Source organism: Pogona vitticeps, chromosome 6 (genome assembly GCF_051106095.1).
Source record: "Pogona vitticeps strain Pit_001003342236 chromosome 6, PviZW2.1, whole genome shotgun sequence".
NCBI lineage: Eukaryota > Metazoa > Chordata > Lepidosauria > Squamata > Agamidae > Pogona > Pogona vitticeps.
The window spans coordinates 8,720,937-8,738,591 of NC_135788.1; the positions used below are offsets into that span (position 1 = coordinate 8,720,937).

A 17,655-nucleotide genomic window follows, 5' to 3' on the forward strand; every position below is an offset into this window, starting at 1 on the left:
ATGTGAACAATACTTTGAAGATACTTAGGAGCCAGAGAGGAGACCAAGTGGGAGCTGCCTTACTCTGAGCCAGACACCACTGAAACATTCCTCCAGCTCAGTGTAATCTCCCCTGATGGACAGGTGGTTTTCAAGCCACCTAAGGTGTAGATCTTCCTCAACTCCAGAGAAGAAATTTGAGATCCTTTATAGTAGATATGTTGCAGGGTGAACGTGAGTTGTTTCTCATGTAAGGCATCATCTCTACCATGGTACCTCTCTCGTTCCATCCATCAAGTGAGCACCCCTTGTCTCTCTTTCAAGGAATTTTCTAAAATTGTGCTTTTCCGTTTCAGGGCTGTATCAGAAAAGCACTGCTAGGTCACAAACTATTATAGCAATTAAGTACTATGTCATGTGCCAAAGTTTTAAAAGAAGGCAGTGTTAATGACAGAGGACCATGTGATCCTCGTAAGAATTATAGTAGACTCTTGTCCCCCCAAAATTGCCTGAGATAATTAAACAATGTGAACCTCAACAATGATTTAACTCTTATAAGAAACTTAGAATCCGCCCTAATTAATCCAGGCCAGCCTCTGTGTCTATTCACACATTGAATCTTTGCTTGTCTTTTTCTGATGCCCAAGAATAAGAAACTAAAGAAAGACAATTTGCACAAAATACACAGTTGTGCAAAATTAAAATAGCAGCTGTTTTGTTGTAGGGTCTTTTAAAAAATACAAACATTGGATAAACTGGTTGCATCTTTTTAATCAACCAATTATCTGTACTTGCTGTGTGCATACATTTTGCTCCAGACAAGGAAAAGACACAAGTTTTGTGTAGAGATATTGTGGAAGCCTCCATTGGGGGGGGGGGAGGAAAGAGAGATTTTGTTGTCACATTCTCATGCTGGAGGTGAAAAATGTCATGGAGTCAGTGACTTCTTGGCAGGCTGTCTTGGTGTGTTGAGATAAACAATCTCATTGAGCTAATGAGCAATTTGCAACAATTTTTCACATCCCTAATAATTGCCCTGTCCCAAATCCATGCACAGGGACCAATGAGACCGACAGGGGTGACTCTTACTTAAATGTAGTGGCAATGGGATAGTATCCTCTGCTCTACCTGAGAATAGCAAGCTAGCTTAGCAAGTTCAAAGCAGGCCATAGAGAGAGAAAGATCTGTCTTCTACCATCTTACTATAATTCACGCTATCCAGCTAAGCTCCATGCCTGGCTGCATGCTTAGACAAAGGCTTCAGTGCACATGTTACATGAATTTAGGAGCATATATGTGTTGCCCACTACGTGGCCTGGTCTGTTGCTCTTTCACTTTGGGCAGAATGGCGTAATATAGTTAGCTTATCATTCGAAGCAGAGCCACCAAGAGAGGTAAAAGATTTGTTTGTATATTTCAACACGAGCTTGCCTCCATCTACATTTGGAAAGTCTGCTTTTGTTTTGCAATTGGTCACTGGAAGATAAACATGGACTTTGTTTGCATGTCTGATTTTCTCAGGCATATAACTTTGCAGGCATTGCATGACTGCAGGGAAAACGTTGTAAGCGCAGGAAATACCGAGAAGGCCCCCATCACTACCACCTTCTTGTCTGGAGTCAAAACTGGTGATGTTCTTCAGTAGACATTTCTGCTGAGCACATATCAAGCTATGCAAATATTCATCTTAAAAATAAATTGTTCAGCTCTATTGTTTGCCCTGGCTTTTACTGCTTTGGCACCATTTTTACCCACTGGGCTGTTTCTTTTTACATGGGTAATCCCACTCAATTAGGGATCATGCGCTGAATGGGAATGCCATATATATGGTAATATCACCTAACGTCAGTTTGGGGAGAAAACAAAAACGCCTCCCTACAACCAATCAAATTGGACTACATGTTGAAGAAACTCTGAGCACAAACCAATGATTACAAATGAAAGCAAATGATTACCGGGAGCAGCGAAGGGTTTTGTGAGCAATGCCAAAAATTGCCAGTCATGGAAGGGGCTTTTTAGGACTGTTTGCAAAACAACAACAACAAAACACGTTTTGTGAGTTGTTTTGGAACCGAAGGAAATAAAATCCAAATCAGTGGGTGACCAAACCTTTATTGAGTTCTGACGTTCTCGATATTCCCACTTTGTATTTTGGGTTTTTTGACAACATTTTGAAGGTGTAAACAGAGAAGGTGATAATGAAGCATATAACTAAGAAATATTGTCTTCTTGTGAACCTGGCTCTGTTTTCCTACTAATTTGTGTGCTTCCTCCAGGTTTGTTATCATTCTTTACTGGATGTTTTTTTTCCAGTTCTTTAAAAGAAAGGAAAGGGGGGGACCTTTGGCAGGCTCTCAAGGCTGCAACATGGGCAGATAACAATACAAAATGTCACAGCCATGCTCAATATTCCAGTTCTTACCCCTCTGCTACTATGTCAGCTCCTCATAAAGTTTGGAACTGATATTAATATTTAACTTTTAACTCACAGGATCTTTCGTGGTCTCAGCCTGACTTAATTAGCTGACATTTAGTTCCCAATATTCCGCCTCACAGTCTTTGGAGTCCTTGGGTACTAGTTTATTAACATTCCCCACAGTAGACTGAAGAAGGCTGTTTCCAGATCCTTTATCAATTGTTCCTGAAGGCAACAGAATTCATTGCTGAATGCCGTTAGCCTGGCCTATCCTGTAAATATGTTTAAAGCCACAGTGAAAGCTCTTTGCTTTTCTGTTTCATTTAAATTAGCTTTGCGAATTGCTCTCTCTTTCTCTTTTCTCCTCCTCCCCTCTGCCTGTGCAAAACTGCATTATGTTATTCCTTCAAAAAGTACCGCAGTTACCATTACTGTTACCATTACTTGTTGTGAATCAAGATCCTTGCCATAATTTATGCAAAGACCTTTAAAGCGGGGTAGCCGTTGCCACACCCAGGGTGGTGTTGTGAGGTACAAAGCGTAATATATTGGACAAAGTGACTAGGACTGTAGAGACCAAGGTTCAAATCCATGCTCAGCCATGGAAATTCACTAGGGGGGTAGAACTGGTAAAACTAGTCCTTAAATATCATTACACGTCAGTTCCAGCTTGATGACACATTATTAAGCACCTCTCACCACAGATGAGTTTATTTTATGTAAAGCCCCAGCCATGTTACAGAACTCTGTGAAGAGTAACTGAAGAATTATTTGGGTTTGGGTTTGTTTTGAATGTATACCTGTTAGATGTATATGGAGAGACCCAACTGTTTTTCTCTTCTTCCAAACAGAAGAGGTAAACCACACTGGATAGTCTAGCTAGATGCTAGATTAATCTTAAGTTTGGAATGCCATTTCAACTCCAGCTTCGTAAATCCAATAATGGTATTTTCTTCTTTTTCTTTTTTAAATTTGTGATCACAAATTGTGCCTTTTCTTCTTCTTGGTTTGCTGTTTTTGATCAGACCCCAACACTCAAAAATGAGAACTTGTGGGGAGGGGGAGAGGTTCTAGAGATCATTCATGCCGGATGTGTACAATGTAGAATGTACACCCCTTCCATTGACACTTATAATGGTTCATAAATGGTCCCCCAATTTAACATGCCAGGCACTAAGATTTCAACAGATGGCCACGGGTTTCTGTCTGGCATTACAGGTTTTACCAAAGCCATGGTCTGGATTTTTTCTCATGCATATCCCTGGACAGAGAGACATTTATTAACTGATTGATCGACAGGTAGAAAGAGAAGAGTATACAAGCAACTTCCAAAGCATATGCTGTTGAGCAGGACTGCAGATTTCAGCTGCAGGCTTTCCACAGTTAGGGCTGGCAACTCACAGTTCAATCCTTACACATGTTTACCTGAATGTAAACCCGGCTTTGTTCAGTGAGGCTTATTCCTTGATAACAATGACAGCTTCGGTGTGCGACATAACTCCTGGCCTCTCCCCATAATTAGCAATAAGAAAATAAAAACCAGTAGAAAAACCTATATGTATTTAAGCACAGTTCTGGACATGCTCGCCCTTTGTATTCAGGAGGACATGCTCCCCCAGGTTAGGAGGCATACTGTTTTAACCTAAATGGGTGGCAGAAGCTTTCTTTGCTTTGAGCAACATACAACGTACCTTGCCATAGACATTTTTTCTCTTCTAGGGCAGACATACACATAGGCCTGTGTTTATCCTGCATGTAAATTCCAGCGTAGTTGTTAGAGATCAACATTTGATATCTAGCGACTGAATAACTTTAGCTCTAATTATCCATTTAAGCTACCATAACAAAACATGCTGTATATGGTTGTGTTCAGTATAATTACAGAGTATCTCACACAGAAGTGCGATTAATAGTATTTCATTAGATTACGACGTGGCTTCCCTAATTTGTGATGAATTTAATGCATGCTGGATGTCTACTCTATGAGAATAGTCTATCCATCCTATTTCGACTTCTGTCAATAAGACACAAAAATGCAGTAGGGCGATTATATATTTTCTAAACATTGTATTGGCATCAAGTGAGTGTGTGTGTTTGTGTGTGTGTGTGACAGTGTGTGTGTGTGTGACTGTGAGAAGCACAGTGTGGGAAAGCGTGCGCACCAGGAGACAAATGTGGGCAGAAAAATATGAGCTGTTATTGAACAATCTTGTTTTTAGGGCTTATTTTAGTAAATAAAGTATTGATCTTTCTCATTGGGGACCTTTGGTTCAATTCTGCTAGCCATTTGCCAGTTATATGTATACAATGGTGGCAGCTCATTCCTAGAAAACAGTATCAATCCACATTAAATATAATATCAGTCACAGCAACCTGAGCTCCCCTCCTGATAGACTTGATACGGAAAATGAAATCAGCCATTAAAAAGTAAGTATATAATTCTCACCCGGTTGCCATCTTTGTTTTCAAGGAAGACATAGGCTGGGGATTTAACGGGTACAAAAGCACGCATCTTTCTTGCCTTTAGCTGGAGGGTGACCCTTTATTACACCATCGTCTGGTTCCCTTGAACAGTTAGTTTGAACTGATAATATTCATTATGTTTGTACATCTGGTAGAGTTTGCTACAAATAAACCATCTTTTTAATTGGGATCATGAATCATTTATTTTGTTTTCCCTCCATATTCAATAATGATATTTTATTTTTTTCCCCCCAGTACTTATTTCGTTACCAACACCTGTCTGTTGTAATCGTTACAGTGCATTCCTCCTGGTTGCTAATTCAACAGAAACATTTCACCGACTCATTGCATATTATGGAACTGAGCACCATATCTGAAAATGCTTAGTTACTAGTATGATCCACTGACATCAGTGCTCCTTTCCTTCAGGCAATTATACTTATAATCACAAGCTTTAAACCTTGATCCAAAATGTATGACCTTGAAATTAAATCCCCTTAATTTCAATAAAACCCAGGAATGTGTATGGCATGTACTGTAACCTTCAGTACCAGTTGAGATTCTTTCTTTCTTTCTTTCTTTCTTTCTTTCTTTCTTTCTTTCTTTCTTTCTTTCTTTCTTTCTTTCTTTCTTTCTCTCTCTCTCTCTCTCTCTCTTTCTTTCTTTCAACAACTACCTTTCCCTTTTTCTGTTTATTTATTGTCTCTATGTTGCCAGTTTCCCCCCTACTGAATATCATGTTGATAGAACTTTAACATATCTTGTTCATTGTCGCAAGGTAGAATTTGCTTCACATCAGTGAGATGTAACTTTTCACACTGATCTCTGTGGTTTGTAAAGGGGTTGGATCCAATATCTTGGTTTAGTTTTTTTTTCTTTCTAAAATGAAGTAAATAAATAGGTTCATGAGCTGGACGTATTTATTTCTCTGGGTACTCCTTGTAATGACAGTGCCCAATATCCTTCTGTCATTGAATAATTTTTGTAAGATCTGGGTACATAGCCACCCTTATTTGAAGACCAAAGAAAATGGGATATGGATACAATTTGACTGTATTCTTTGTGGAGGCAAATAGTATTAAAAAATGTAGCCTATTAAGGCTAAACTGTTTGTTAAGGGAATAGAATATATATCATGAGATGATAAAAGGAACAAAGGACACCAGTGCATTAGTGGTCTATGTTCTAATATAGCTTTCAGATTATCCTACATACCGTGTTTCCCCAAAAATAAGACAGGGTCTTATATTAATTTTTGCTCCAAAAAACACATTAGATCTTATTTTCAGGGGATGTTTTATTTTTTTCCCATGTATAACAATCTAGATTTATTCAAATACAGTCATGTCATCTTCTTCTGGTTGCTGCACAATGGTGGAGGGCAGGGTTTCACTTAACTGGGGCTTATTTTGGGGGTAGGGCTTATATTATGAGCATCCTGAAATATCCTACTAGGGCTTATTTTTCAGGTTAGGTCTTTTTTTGGGGGGGGGGAATGGTATTTTGCCTTCCTTAATGAATTTTCCTGTGCATACATTTAGATCTGCAGTCCTATACCCACAGTGTTTGGAGTGTCTTGCTAATAATGAGACTTGATTTCTGAGGAGATATCTACAGATATAAGTTTGTGAATAATTTGGCTTAGACTTACACCACAATAAGCTTCTTGTGAAAATTGCGGGCATGCAGATGTATCAATGCAGCCATTTTATAAGGCAGCTATAGCCCCATATCCCTCTTAATAATAGGATGTTTCATATATCATTAGTTCATAGGACCCCTTTAGGTAAAAGGTGACTTGATGAGGTCCTTGTCATTGTACAGGATCATGATGCAATTCAGCCCAGTCAAGGTTTCAAAGAATGCGTCCGGGAGAAACAGCCACCAACTCTGAGGACCTGCCTTCGGTTCTTGCCTTCTAGTCCAATCAGAATAACACTGATTGTGCGGCATGCAGGCTTATGTTCAAAACCACATAAAGGTATTGCAGATACAATAATAAGCAATGAAGGCATAAAATTAGATTTTCATCAGCACACAGATACGTCATAAAACATCTCCAGTCTTATACAATAGACAAAGTACAAACCTCCAAATATCAAAACTGCTAAAAGAAAAGTTTTTAGAGAACAAAAATAGACACAGACCAGTAATACAGTTTTACTGACGAAAGTAAATAGAAACAGATTACTTGAACTAGCAGGGATAGGAAGAAAAGCAGTACAGTAATTTCAAATGTTTATACCTCCAATTGGCTTACTCTGTGTGATTATAACGTAATCAAGTCAGATGCTGATTTTTCCCATAGACGGATTCTTTTCCTTGGCTTTTGTATGATGGTGTGCAAATACTATTTTGTGTGTGTTTCTTAGAGAGAGAAAAATCCACAATGATTTCACCATCCCTCAGACTAATTGGGATACAAAGACCACTTCTCACTAATTAAAATCAGCTGATGAAATTTGAAGTTGATTATGCCCCCTTTTAATATATATAAAATATAGATTTTGGGCAAGTTCTTTCTTTATCTTCGCCCCCAAAATCAATAGGATTCCATGAAGTGTGAAGGAAGCAATTCGATTCCTTCCATTTAATTTTCCAACCACCATGAATAGGGGCAGAGTTTCCAGCTCTATTTGTCTAAATGAAGCCAACTGGAAACCTCTCTGTTTCTTCTTCCTATTCTGGGTATTTGCTAAGCACACTAGTTTCATGTCAAAATTAAAGTCGTCTCACCAACGGGTATGCTCATCTTCGTTAATCAACAGAATAGAAACCATATTAATTAGTCAAAACGCATGGTTTAAATGAGAGAAAGTTAATGTCAAATCCTGAGGCAGATAATAGAAAGGTATTCAACAAAACAAAGGAAGAATATGGGAAAGAGAAAATGTTGTTGATAAGAATGCAATTCCCTGCTGAAAAGAATATTAAGGCATCTGTTCTGGATCTAGTTAGAAACAAAAGATTTCAGTTCATGTGGAAGTAAGTGTAGGATGATAGCCAATTAATTACTCTTCTTCTAAACTCTTATTTTGTGAAACACGTCCTACTGATTTTAATGAACCTTATTGCCAAGTAAATTTTAGTTTAGACTGTGGCCCATGGCTATGATGCTACATGGTCAAGTTTAGCTGAAACTGGATGCAAGCCAATCTTATTCTATTCACTACCATAAGAATTAACACACAGTTCTATGAATATTGCTTGAAAGCATGACTCTTGTGATTAGCTTACTCTTAAGTATAGTAGTATGTCAAAGGCCTGGTTGCCATCGGTGACCTGTAAGAGACTATAACTTCCAGAACAGGAATCCTGGTAAAGAGAATAGGCCAAGATCTTCCCATCATCTCAAATACAGTATATTTACATTTCTTCAATACTAAAGACAAATCCAGTTCATTTCAAAGGAACTTGCTGCCAGCTTTATTTTTAAAAGTATTAAAGTGTAATGGCATCAGACGAATGTTCCTGACTAAGAATAAAGCACATTTCAAAGAAGACATGGATGGAATTTCCCTTTCAAAAATGTAATAGGACTTTTCCAACAAGTACTCTACTGAAATTTCAGTGCTGATATCTTCATTTTTAATTATGAGCTGTTTCAACAGTACTTTCTCTTTTATTATTTACTGTGTACAATTTTGACTGACTTAGTAGCGGAGCGGCCTTAAAAAGATGTAACTTAACATAACTTTTCGGCAAAGTTATATTTCCACTGGAAAATTCATATTAGGAAACCTCATATATTTCAAATTATTTTGCACACTCTCTACTGCATGAGAAATGATAGAAGGTTGGCATACTGTTTGATCTATAAGTATAACATGCTTGAAGGTCAGTAAGAATTAACCAGAGAGTAAGAGAAGTTTGATAGTAGTTCTAAGCAACAATGAGAGACAGCTTTAAAGTATTAAAAATTATGAGCAAATACATTATGTGAATTAGTAATAAAAGTCTTCCCATCCAAAATAAATTATTATACAGGGTCCACTAGCACAAGAGTATCAGGGGCATACTGGCGTTTCCTCATTGAATCAGCCTGCTGATAGTGACTTCTTATAATAAAGAGAATTAATGTTTTCATTCCTTGCATAGAACATAAGCAGCTGCCATGTGGACTGGTTGGATCTTGTTATCTGATTTGACTTGCGCCCCTCCAAAACCCAGGGTGCAAAATGCTATGGTAATGGTTTGCTCACAAACAAAATGTGTTTATTTGAATCCTATCACTTTCAGGGGATGGTTTTGATATTAAACATCTGTCTCCTGACACAGAGCTGGTCTAAAGTGAAAAACTGAGTCAGATTTTCTTTAAACTCCTGTAGTTCCACTGATAAGATAATAATAATCTTAGAACTGCAAAGCTGGGAGGGACCCCATGGACCATCGAGTATAGCCCCTGTCAAGGAGGCATAGTGGGGAATCAATCTCCCAACCACCTAAACCACTGAGCTATCCAGCGGTTCAAGAATAGGATGTTTATACCAATATGTTGGCAGTCATCTAAGCTGAGCGCTGAATGTATCGGAAGGTGGGTTCTTCTGCCTTTGGAACTTACCCATTGGTTAAAATAAGAGAACCGTAGTACACAGGTATTGTAACATAACGTCAACCCACAGGGCTGCTAAACAATCACCAACATTCTCCTGCAGAAGTAACAAATTCTCTTCCGGAAAATTTCTGAGTTTCCTAAAAATAAAGATTACGGATGCAACCAGCTGATACTTTGGGGGGAAAAAATCAACACTAACCGTTAGTTAAGGAAGCCCCAGTCCAATGTCATCAACAGATGGTGCAAACAGCACCACTATATCAGTCTAGGGGACACGTCTTTCAAAAAACTAGTAAAGATCAAAATTAAGGGAAGGCACAGGCTGGAGGGAGACTTCCACTGATGCTCTTCATCTGCAATAATAGTCGTTTTTCTAAAGTTCACCGTGTTTCTCGGGCTTTTCACAAAGACCTGAATGAGAGAAGACAAAGTCATACATCTTCAAAGGGTACAGAAATTCCATTGGAATGACATGAAACCTTTTTCAAAAATTGATTCTGGATGTCTTGAGTATGATAACACAATAAAACAACAATGTGATGCCAACTTACTGGTACATCTCAGTCAACATTTTATATCTGATGGTATCGACTCCATTTGATATGTTTTCCTTACTGGTTTGAACAATACAGAGTTCTCTTATCCCCTCTCTTCCCTTTCCACAAACTGAGAACTTTGCTTTCAAGTACACATCAGAAAGTGCTTCAAAAGGAGACATTTCTCAGGTTCAACTACCTCAAACACTGTTGATAACCCTATTATCCAGGGTCTCCTATGGCTAATATATTTCTAAATTATGGCAGAAATCTTTAACCTAATTATAGAAAAGGAAGTTCTGCAGAAATGTGTGGGGTTATGTCTGCGTAGACAAAAAAACTGGGCTGTATGACAAGAAAAGAGGAACAGGATTTAGCCAATCTTTCTTTTGGCAACGTAGGTAGCTTTCAAGTATTCCAGCTAATCAGTGTGAATGAATCTAGGTTACTCTGATAGGAAGTTTGTTTTCTCTATTGACCTTCTTTCATAAGAGTCCAAAATAGGTGTGGCAAGATGCTGATTCTGTATCTAGAAGAAGCACTCCCTGAAGAGGCGAAAAAACGTGAGGAAATGCATACTTAGCATGTGATCTCGCCCTTCATGTTAAATTAAAATTAGATAATTTATTTATTATTTGTTTCTTTTATTTATAGGCTGCTTTTCTCTCGATAAGGGGACCCAAGGTGGCGCACAATATTATAAGAAATAGGATTTAAATTATAATAATGTAAACATTATAAAACAATTAAAACTATATGCTAATTAAAATACAATTGAATAATTAAAAGGAAGTAAACATTAAAAACTAACTTAACTCTAAGGAGGCATTTAGGGATTCAATCATGATGGTTAAAACTCTGCCTGAAGAGATGGGTCTAATTTGATGGGAAAAGAAAAGAAACCAGTTACAGTTCTTTTAAGGCAACACCTTCAGTTACAGAACCCACTGTAGAAGAGGGCTGTCGTGAATCATTTTGCTTGTTTATTGGCAATTTCTCAAGGGATTTTTAAAAGGCAGAGCAGGAAAGGAAAGTTAGCTACGAAATGTGTCACGCTTCTCTGATACTATGAACACAAGTCCAGAACTCTATTGCTAGTCCCAAATACAGTAGATTCATTGGATCAGATTTGACATGTCTGCTCTCATTGCAACTAGCAGTAGGATTCTGTCTCTCTGTCTGTCCGCCTGTCTCTAACATCTGTCTTCTTCATTTCCAAGTGCTAGAAAATGTTATTACAAACCAATGGAAATGTTAGGTGACTCATTTATTAAGACCAAATTCTTTTGCGTAGAAGTCTGTTGGGTGTGCATTGAAATCATTTTGAAGGGCAAGTCTCGGTGAGAATGAGCTCCTACCAACTTCCAAGGCTCTGCCGTTAGAATAATAAAAGACAGAAAGCAAGGGAAAATGAAAATACAAACATCAGGGTGTTTTTTTAAAAGAGAAGAATAGAAGTATTTGTATGCCCATCTGCAGTTCAAAAATGCATCAATGATTTCCACCCAAGCTTTCTACATACATAATAAATTCACCTTTGGGAAGAAAATGGGAAATTTCAGCCAAAGAGAATAATTTTGCAGAGTTATGAGCATGTGAAGATGATTAGTGCAAAGAAAGTCTCTCTGTTACCTTAATGATAACTTGAGGGTCAGCTGGAAGCAGCAGCATATTATATTCCAATGGTAAATTAACTCCTATAGCTCCACACGTTAACGTACTAGAATATCATTGGCCAGCTTCCTAATTGTTGTTAACAACACAATTGCTATTACTCTCTTTAAAGAAACCAGTGAGATGATAATGTCTCTCATTTATGTTAAGCTCATTTTCTTCTCTCCTCTCCATCCTCAAAACATTTGAGATGAAGTGTGTGATACATCAAGGTGCAACAACGCCTTCTGACATGCATCGCCACTTCTGTGAGGTTGCTGGTTGTATGATAACTCTAAACTTTCAACTATGGGTTGAGGGGAAGAAGAGTATTCACTTGAGAAACCAATCTCAGGTCTTTAAAGATGGGGGAGATACAAACTGTGAGAAATGTGTAAAGTATGTTTCATCCTTTTTGATTCCTTGTCTGTGAAACGGGAAGTATAGAGATTTTGAGTGAGATCAAAGAAAACTTTTGACAGATAACTGATCCACGGTTGTCTGTATCAAACAGCTTCATCATTTTAACATACTTCATTGAAGATTTTTGTCTCTTTAGTCAAGCAACGAATGCAAATGTCATGTAAACATGTACACAAATGCCAGTATATCTTTCGAATAAAAGGCTTCTTGAATTTGACACTCTGGTGGCGCCAACAGGAGGTTCCCCTACAAGGTCGGTGCAACTTTCCCATATTTGCCTTTGACCAGGTTATAACCCTTAATATTCCAGTCCCCATCTCCATTCCCAAACAATAGAACTGGTACACAGCAAACTAAACCCACTGCCAGTCGCTTTCTATAGGCCATCCCCAAATATAGCATATTATTTGATTTTGGTTTGCAAAACATGTCAAAACACTTCTACACCAAATGCTTGCACTTTCTTTTCCTGCTGAAATTCAAAAACCCTGCAACAATCTCTTTGTTGTAAGCTAAGTCTTTTAGTAGGTTGTTTATAGGCTGACTCTTTTTTAAATGTTCACTTTTTTCATAGAGCTATACACACAAATATAGTATTATCTGGAGCGTCTTCCTACACAAACTGCAATCAGATCCAAAAAAACTATCAAACTTAAACATGCATTTACAACAAAGCTGTGATTAATACAGATGGCAAATTAATTATACATGTATAATGTACATAAATTTTTCACCATATGCTGTCATTTAGCCTTTGCTATGCAGCGCATCTATGTAGCGATCCTGGGATAATTTAATTTTTTTTCCTAGTCCAATATTGTCCTCCCACCAGTTTGGAACCAACTGATGCTTCCTCTACCAGGAATTAAGTAGAAAAATGCTTTGTTTTCTAAATCTAAGCAGTTTTACCTCCTTCCACTGATGTTGATGCTGAAGATGATCTGAATTAATTTGAGCTTCCTACAGCTAAACTGTTTATCCACTGTTGATGCTGAGAGTCTGAATTGATTTAAAAACTGTATGGTATGGCTTCTTCATAATTTTGTTTAGTTTAGTTTAGCATGCTCTTCTCATCCAGCATTCTCCTGAATGAAAATGTCTGGTTACTTTCCTTCCTCCTTTGCATTTCTAGTTGTTGTTGTTATTTTGAAACATCTCTGCATTTTTCTTTGTAATCCTCTGAGATTTTACAAGGTCAGGCATAAGGAATGCTATGGCCTACTGCTGTATTTTCCTGTTTTCTGTAAATCCCCGTCCAATCGAAAAGAGCAAACTTGCATTTGTTTTTATCGTTATTGATGCTGCTGCTTTCATTACTGTGTTACAAAATAATTCCACAAGCTGCTCAGTATTGGAAGAGCTAATGTTTATATCTCTAGTTGACATGAAAGCCTGTTCTTTCTAGGAGGAAATGGATGTTGCCACATGCCAAGCAGGGTTTCTTTGAAGATCATTTGCTTTCTGAGGCATCTACTTACAGGTAAGTGCACTTAGACTCTTGCAGCTAGACTGTAGACCCATACTTCTAAATACTATTACTTGGAAATTGCGCTACTGATTATGATGAAAGTTAAAACACATTTCCAGAATATATTCATTTTCTTGGGTGTCTTTTAAAGAAACTGGACTGTGCAACACAGTTTTTGAGGGGAAGTTATGACACTTTTATACTAATAAAAGCATGGCTAATGAAGTAATCATATCTGTAATAGGAAAGACGATAGTCCCATCCATGTATACTTATTGACACTTGTGTAAATGAGGAAAGCACAGCCTAAAGAACCTATCGTAGTATAATACTTCATAACCATGAGTTTACTGTGTCAGATTCTCCAGGAAACAACATGATACACTGTCCTTTAGCACAAACACACATTTTCCAGCATATTTTGGGGTTCCATGTGACAGCAAATTACTTTATCCTAAAGTTACGAGTGCATTTGAGTTAGGTCAAAATGTTGAGAAAATCTACTCCTAGAATTATCTCTTCTTGTTATAGAAACGCCACCCTGTTTTTCTTTATCTCAATATTGCATGGGTGCAAAAAAAGGGAAATAAATAAAAGGGCATAATGGTGGCAATTCCATGCAGAGTTTGTAGAATGGTCATGTGGGCAATTGGCTTTTATAATATATTAAAAAGAACCAATATAAATTATAGAATGATCATGTGACTCATGGTTGAAAGCTATAATTTTAAATAATTTATTGGTATGTGGCAACAAGATCTATTAACCAGTTAGAGTCTTCTAGCCTTCCTAAATATTTACTTTCCCCACATTTCACTGTGTGTTCCAAAGTTCTAGGAGTTTTTATCTTATACTGCTGTCCTTTATATTTAAAGTTATTTATAGAGCTTTGAACTTTAAAAACTTCTGTGAACATTACAAGTCCTGTTTCTTTGATCACCCTTTCCTCTCATATATGTTTGTCCCCTCCTAATTTCTGTAATATTTCTATCCATTAATGATGATCTAATAACACAGCACAGTATTTCTGTTAACTCAGAAGTATGTTCTATTGAATTAATTGACGTTGCGCCCAGGTAAGTGTGTATAGGATTACACATTAAGTTTGTTTAGAAGCTGGCCACTGAGGAGAGGAAGAAGATAAAACCGAACATAGTTTTGTTCTCAAAATTTGATACACGCAACTAAAAACAAGTTGGATCCATCACAAAAATGATTGGATCATCCATATAAGAATTGTTTATCTCGCTATTTTTCCCATTATATATATTTTTTCAGGATGATAATCTAGAACAATTGCTTCATTGTGGATGAGAAAACAAAAGCACTGTCTTTGCTTGTCACAAAACCTTGTTTCAGCAGAAATCAGCACTGAAATTGCATAAGGAACTGGCCAAAATGTTTATGTAAGGAAGATGATGTATTTGATCATCGTTATCACTCCATCTCCCTCAATCAGCAACCATGAAAACAAGTACAACAATGGAAAATGGGAACAATCTCACCTCCATGAAAAAATGGGCCGTTTTGCCATTAGTTTCCTCAGAAGAAGGTAATATAGTGAATCACTTCTGAGTATTCTCTACCTGGAAAATGCTGAAATGGGTTGCCATAAGTCAGAATTGACTACACGGCACATGATTATTAGTAGGAAGCTGTGGGTGGCAACCTGAGAGCTTTCTGTACAAGGCATGTTTTTCTGTGTGATATTTAGTTAGAAAATTAAGCTACACTTTAATATACGAACGAATTTATCTACTTATCTACCCATCTGTCTGTAAAACAATGATCTGTGGCACTGGTCCATGGGATATTTTTTTTAAAAATGGCGGCATGTTGCAATTGGTGGCCCAATTTTAAGAGCAGACGCTAAATCCAACTTTTTTTTTGCTACCTCTCCATGGCAGTTCAATGCCAACGCTTCTTTGGTGTACAGAACATTTTTCCCTCCACACTACTTTTGCTGCACCGAAGCAAAATAACTGGGTTGATGGGGAGGAGGGGGGAAGAGTTGCTGTTGAGAGAGAGAGAGAGAGAGAGAGAGAGAGAGAGAGAGAGAGAGAGAGAGAGAGAGAGCACATGTTACATCAGACACAGTACCTGATTTTTCAATGCAGAGCTTGTCAGCCAGAAAGTCTGCCTCCTGGGCGATAAGTGCGAATATTTCATCTTCATACTGTTCTATGATAGTTTCACACTAAAAGGGAGAAAAGGGTAGCTCTGTAGCAAAAAGAAAAAACCCTAAACAAGGCCGTTTACAAGGTGCAGCAAAGGAATACAGTGTCAAGAATATAACTCGGATTGTTTGCTCATGCCGCATCCTGATCAAGTGTTCTGGTGTGTGTGTTTTTTAAAACTAACAAACAATATGATTTCAATATATGCTAATTTCGGTTCCATTTTTGGAAAATGAAAGGACCCCTTCGATTGTTCCAATGATCTCTCTCTCTCAAACTGTGAACATTTTTTAAAAACTCCGGCTAGTCTCATTTTGATATGATTGGTGGTGATGACTTTTAGAGAGCTTATAATACCAGTGTTCTGATGATGCAGATATAGAGAGGGTGCATATACTGTATTTGGGATGTGTGTTTATTTAAATATAAATTATGTTTTTAAAGGAAGGTTATACGTTTCACCCAAATGCGGTTGTTTCTCAAATTGCTGAAAGTGGCTACCAGTTTTGGGTACCGTCAGCTAGAATTTCAGTTTCCTGAACAGCAGGCACTGCCCATACAACATTTTGGGGGGCAGAACAGCTGCAGTCTTTGCTCCGCCATTTTGTCCTTACGTCTCTCTTCCCCAAGCTCCAAAATGGGTCATGGCAAAGAAGGAAAGGGCCTCTTTCTTTTCCTTTTTTCTTTTAAAGGAACAAAAATAGTTGTTCAATAAAAATCTGTCATAAAGAATGCCAGATTTTACTAGTGAAAAGTTGGTATACGCCATGAGGTGGTGAAGGTACAGCTTCAACACAATGAATTAAGCACTGAGGGTCTTAAAATGCAAGATGGGTTTAAATCCTCACAGAATGCAATTCAACGGGATCACTGCTATATTAAGAATAATAGAAACAGCCTTGACAATTTTTGTGATTTCATGTTAATACAGCTAACATTACATCTGCAACCAGCTCTAAATGCAAGAAGATCCAGAAGTACTTATTCTTCGGAAACAATAGGTTTTGATTCCAGAGATCAAGTTTGGGATAGAGGTGAAAATCTTTCACATTTCTCTCCCTTTCTGTATTACAGACTCTTTCTAAACGTATAGATACTAAACATACATTGATGCGCCGGGATATATGACACTTGAAAAAAAAAACTGTCTTATTTCACAAAAGAAAAGAAAAATCTGCACAAGGCCAACTTCAGAATCTACCTTTCTCGCTTTAGACCTCTCTAGGCCTTCGTCCTGGCTTGTACAAGAAACCTTTCTAGAAGGCCTAGAGGAATAAAAGGGGAGGTGATCCCCTTTCCCAGTCTGAACAGCAACACATTTTGAAATGTTGCTATGATAAATTTGGATTGCTAACCCAGGATGACAGTTGCCATTTGCTTAAGGAAGAGAGCAACTAATGTATCATCCTCACTAAAATGGCCAATAAAGCCATTTTTGTTGCTGTTTTGAAAAACAGACTCTATTGTAGCAGCTTGACAACATAGCAATGGATAAAAGAGTATACATACATAAAACCAAGATGATAAATACTATGATATTTAGATCTGTTATGCCCTCAAAATCCATGTTCTACAAATCATGCCATGCCATTGCTTATATTTAAAGATGAAATATAGAGTCTGCAAAATATAACATTAAAAAAAAACTATTGGTTTACATTCAGTGCCGTTTGTTAATATATAATATCAAACATGATGCTAATAGCAAAGCTCGTCCCCCAATGTCAGCAGGTGATTATGTTGTCTTACCGCATATTTCAAAGGCTTGTATGCGTCAGAATAAAAAAAGTATTTTTTGTATTCTGCGTAGATTTCTTCATCCTTCCTGGGAGCGTATCTCTTGAATATCTTTTTTTGAGTTACTGGATCGTCTTGAAGCTGGTAATCATTCATCCGATCACATATATTTTCCAAGACATCTGTTAAGAAGGTCTCTGACTTTGCGAAAGGAATCTAAAAGAAAGAGGAGAAAAACATACGGGAAA

The 17,655-nt window shown here is 37.6% G+C and overlaps 1 protein-coding gene across 2 annotated transcripts in view; it reads right to left on the reverse strand.

The window, feature by feature from the left end:
• Positions 1-6,140: 6,140 nt before the first annotated feature.
• Positions 6,141-17,655, reverse strand: part of CNPY1 (canopy FGF signaling regulator 1) — a 59,489-nt gene continuing 47,974 nt past the window's right edge. For both annotated transcript variants that reach the window (XM_020779734.3, XM_073002882.2), the window contains 3 exons: positions 17,420-17,623; positions 15,594-15,690; positions 6,141-9,824 (listed from right to left, as the gene is read on the reverse strand). In XM_020779734.3, coding sequence (XP_020635393.1) covers positions 9,787-9,824; positions 15,594-15,690; positions 17,420-17,623 — 339 coding nt within the window. In that variant the 3' untranslated portion in view covers positions 6,141-9,786. The remainder of the gene's footprint in view (positions 9,825-15,593; positions 15,691-17,419; positions 17,624-17,655) is intronic.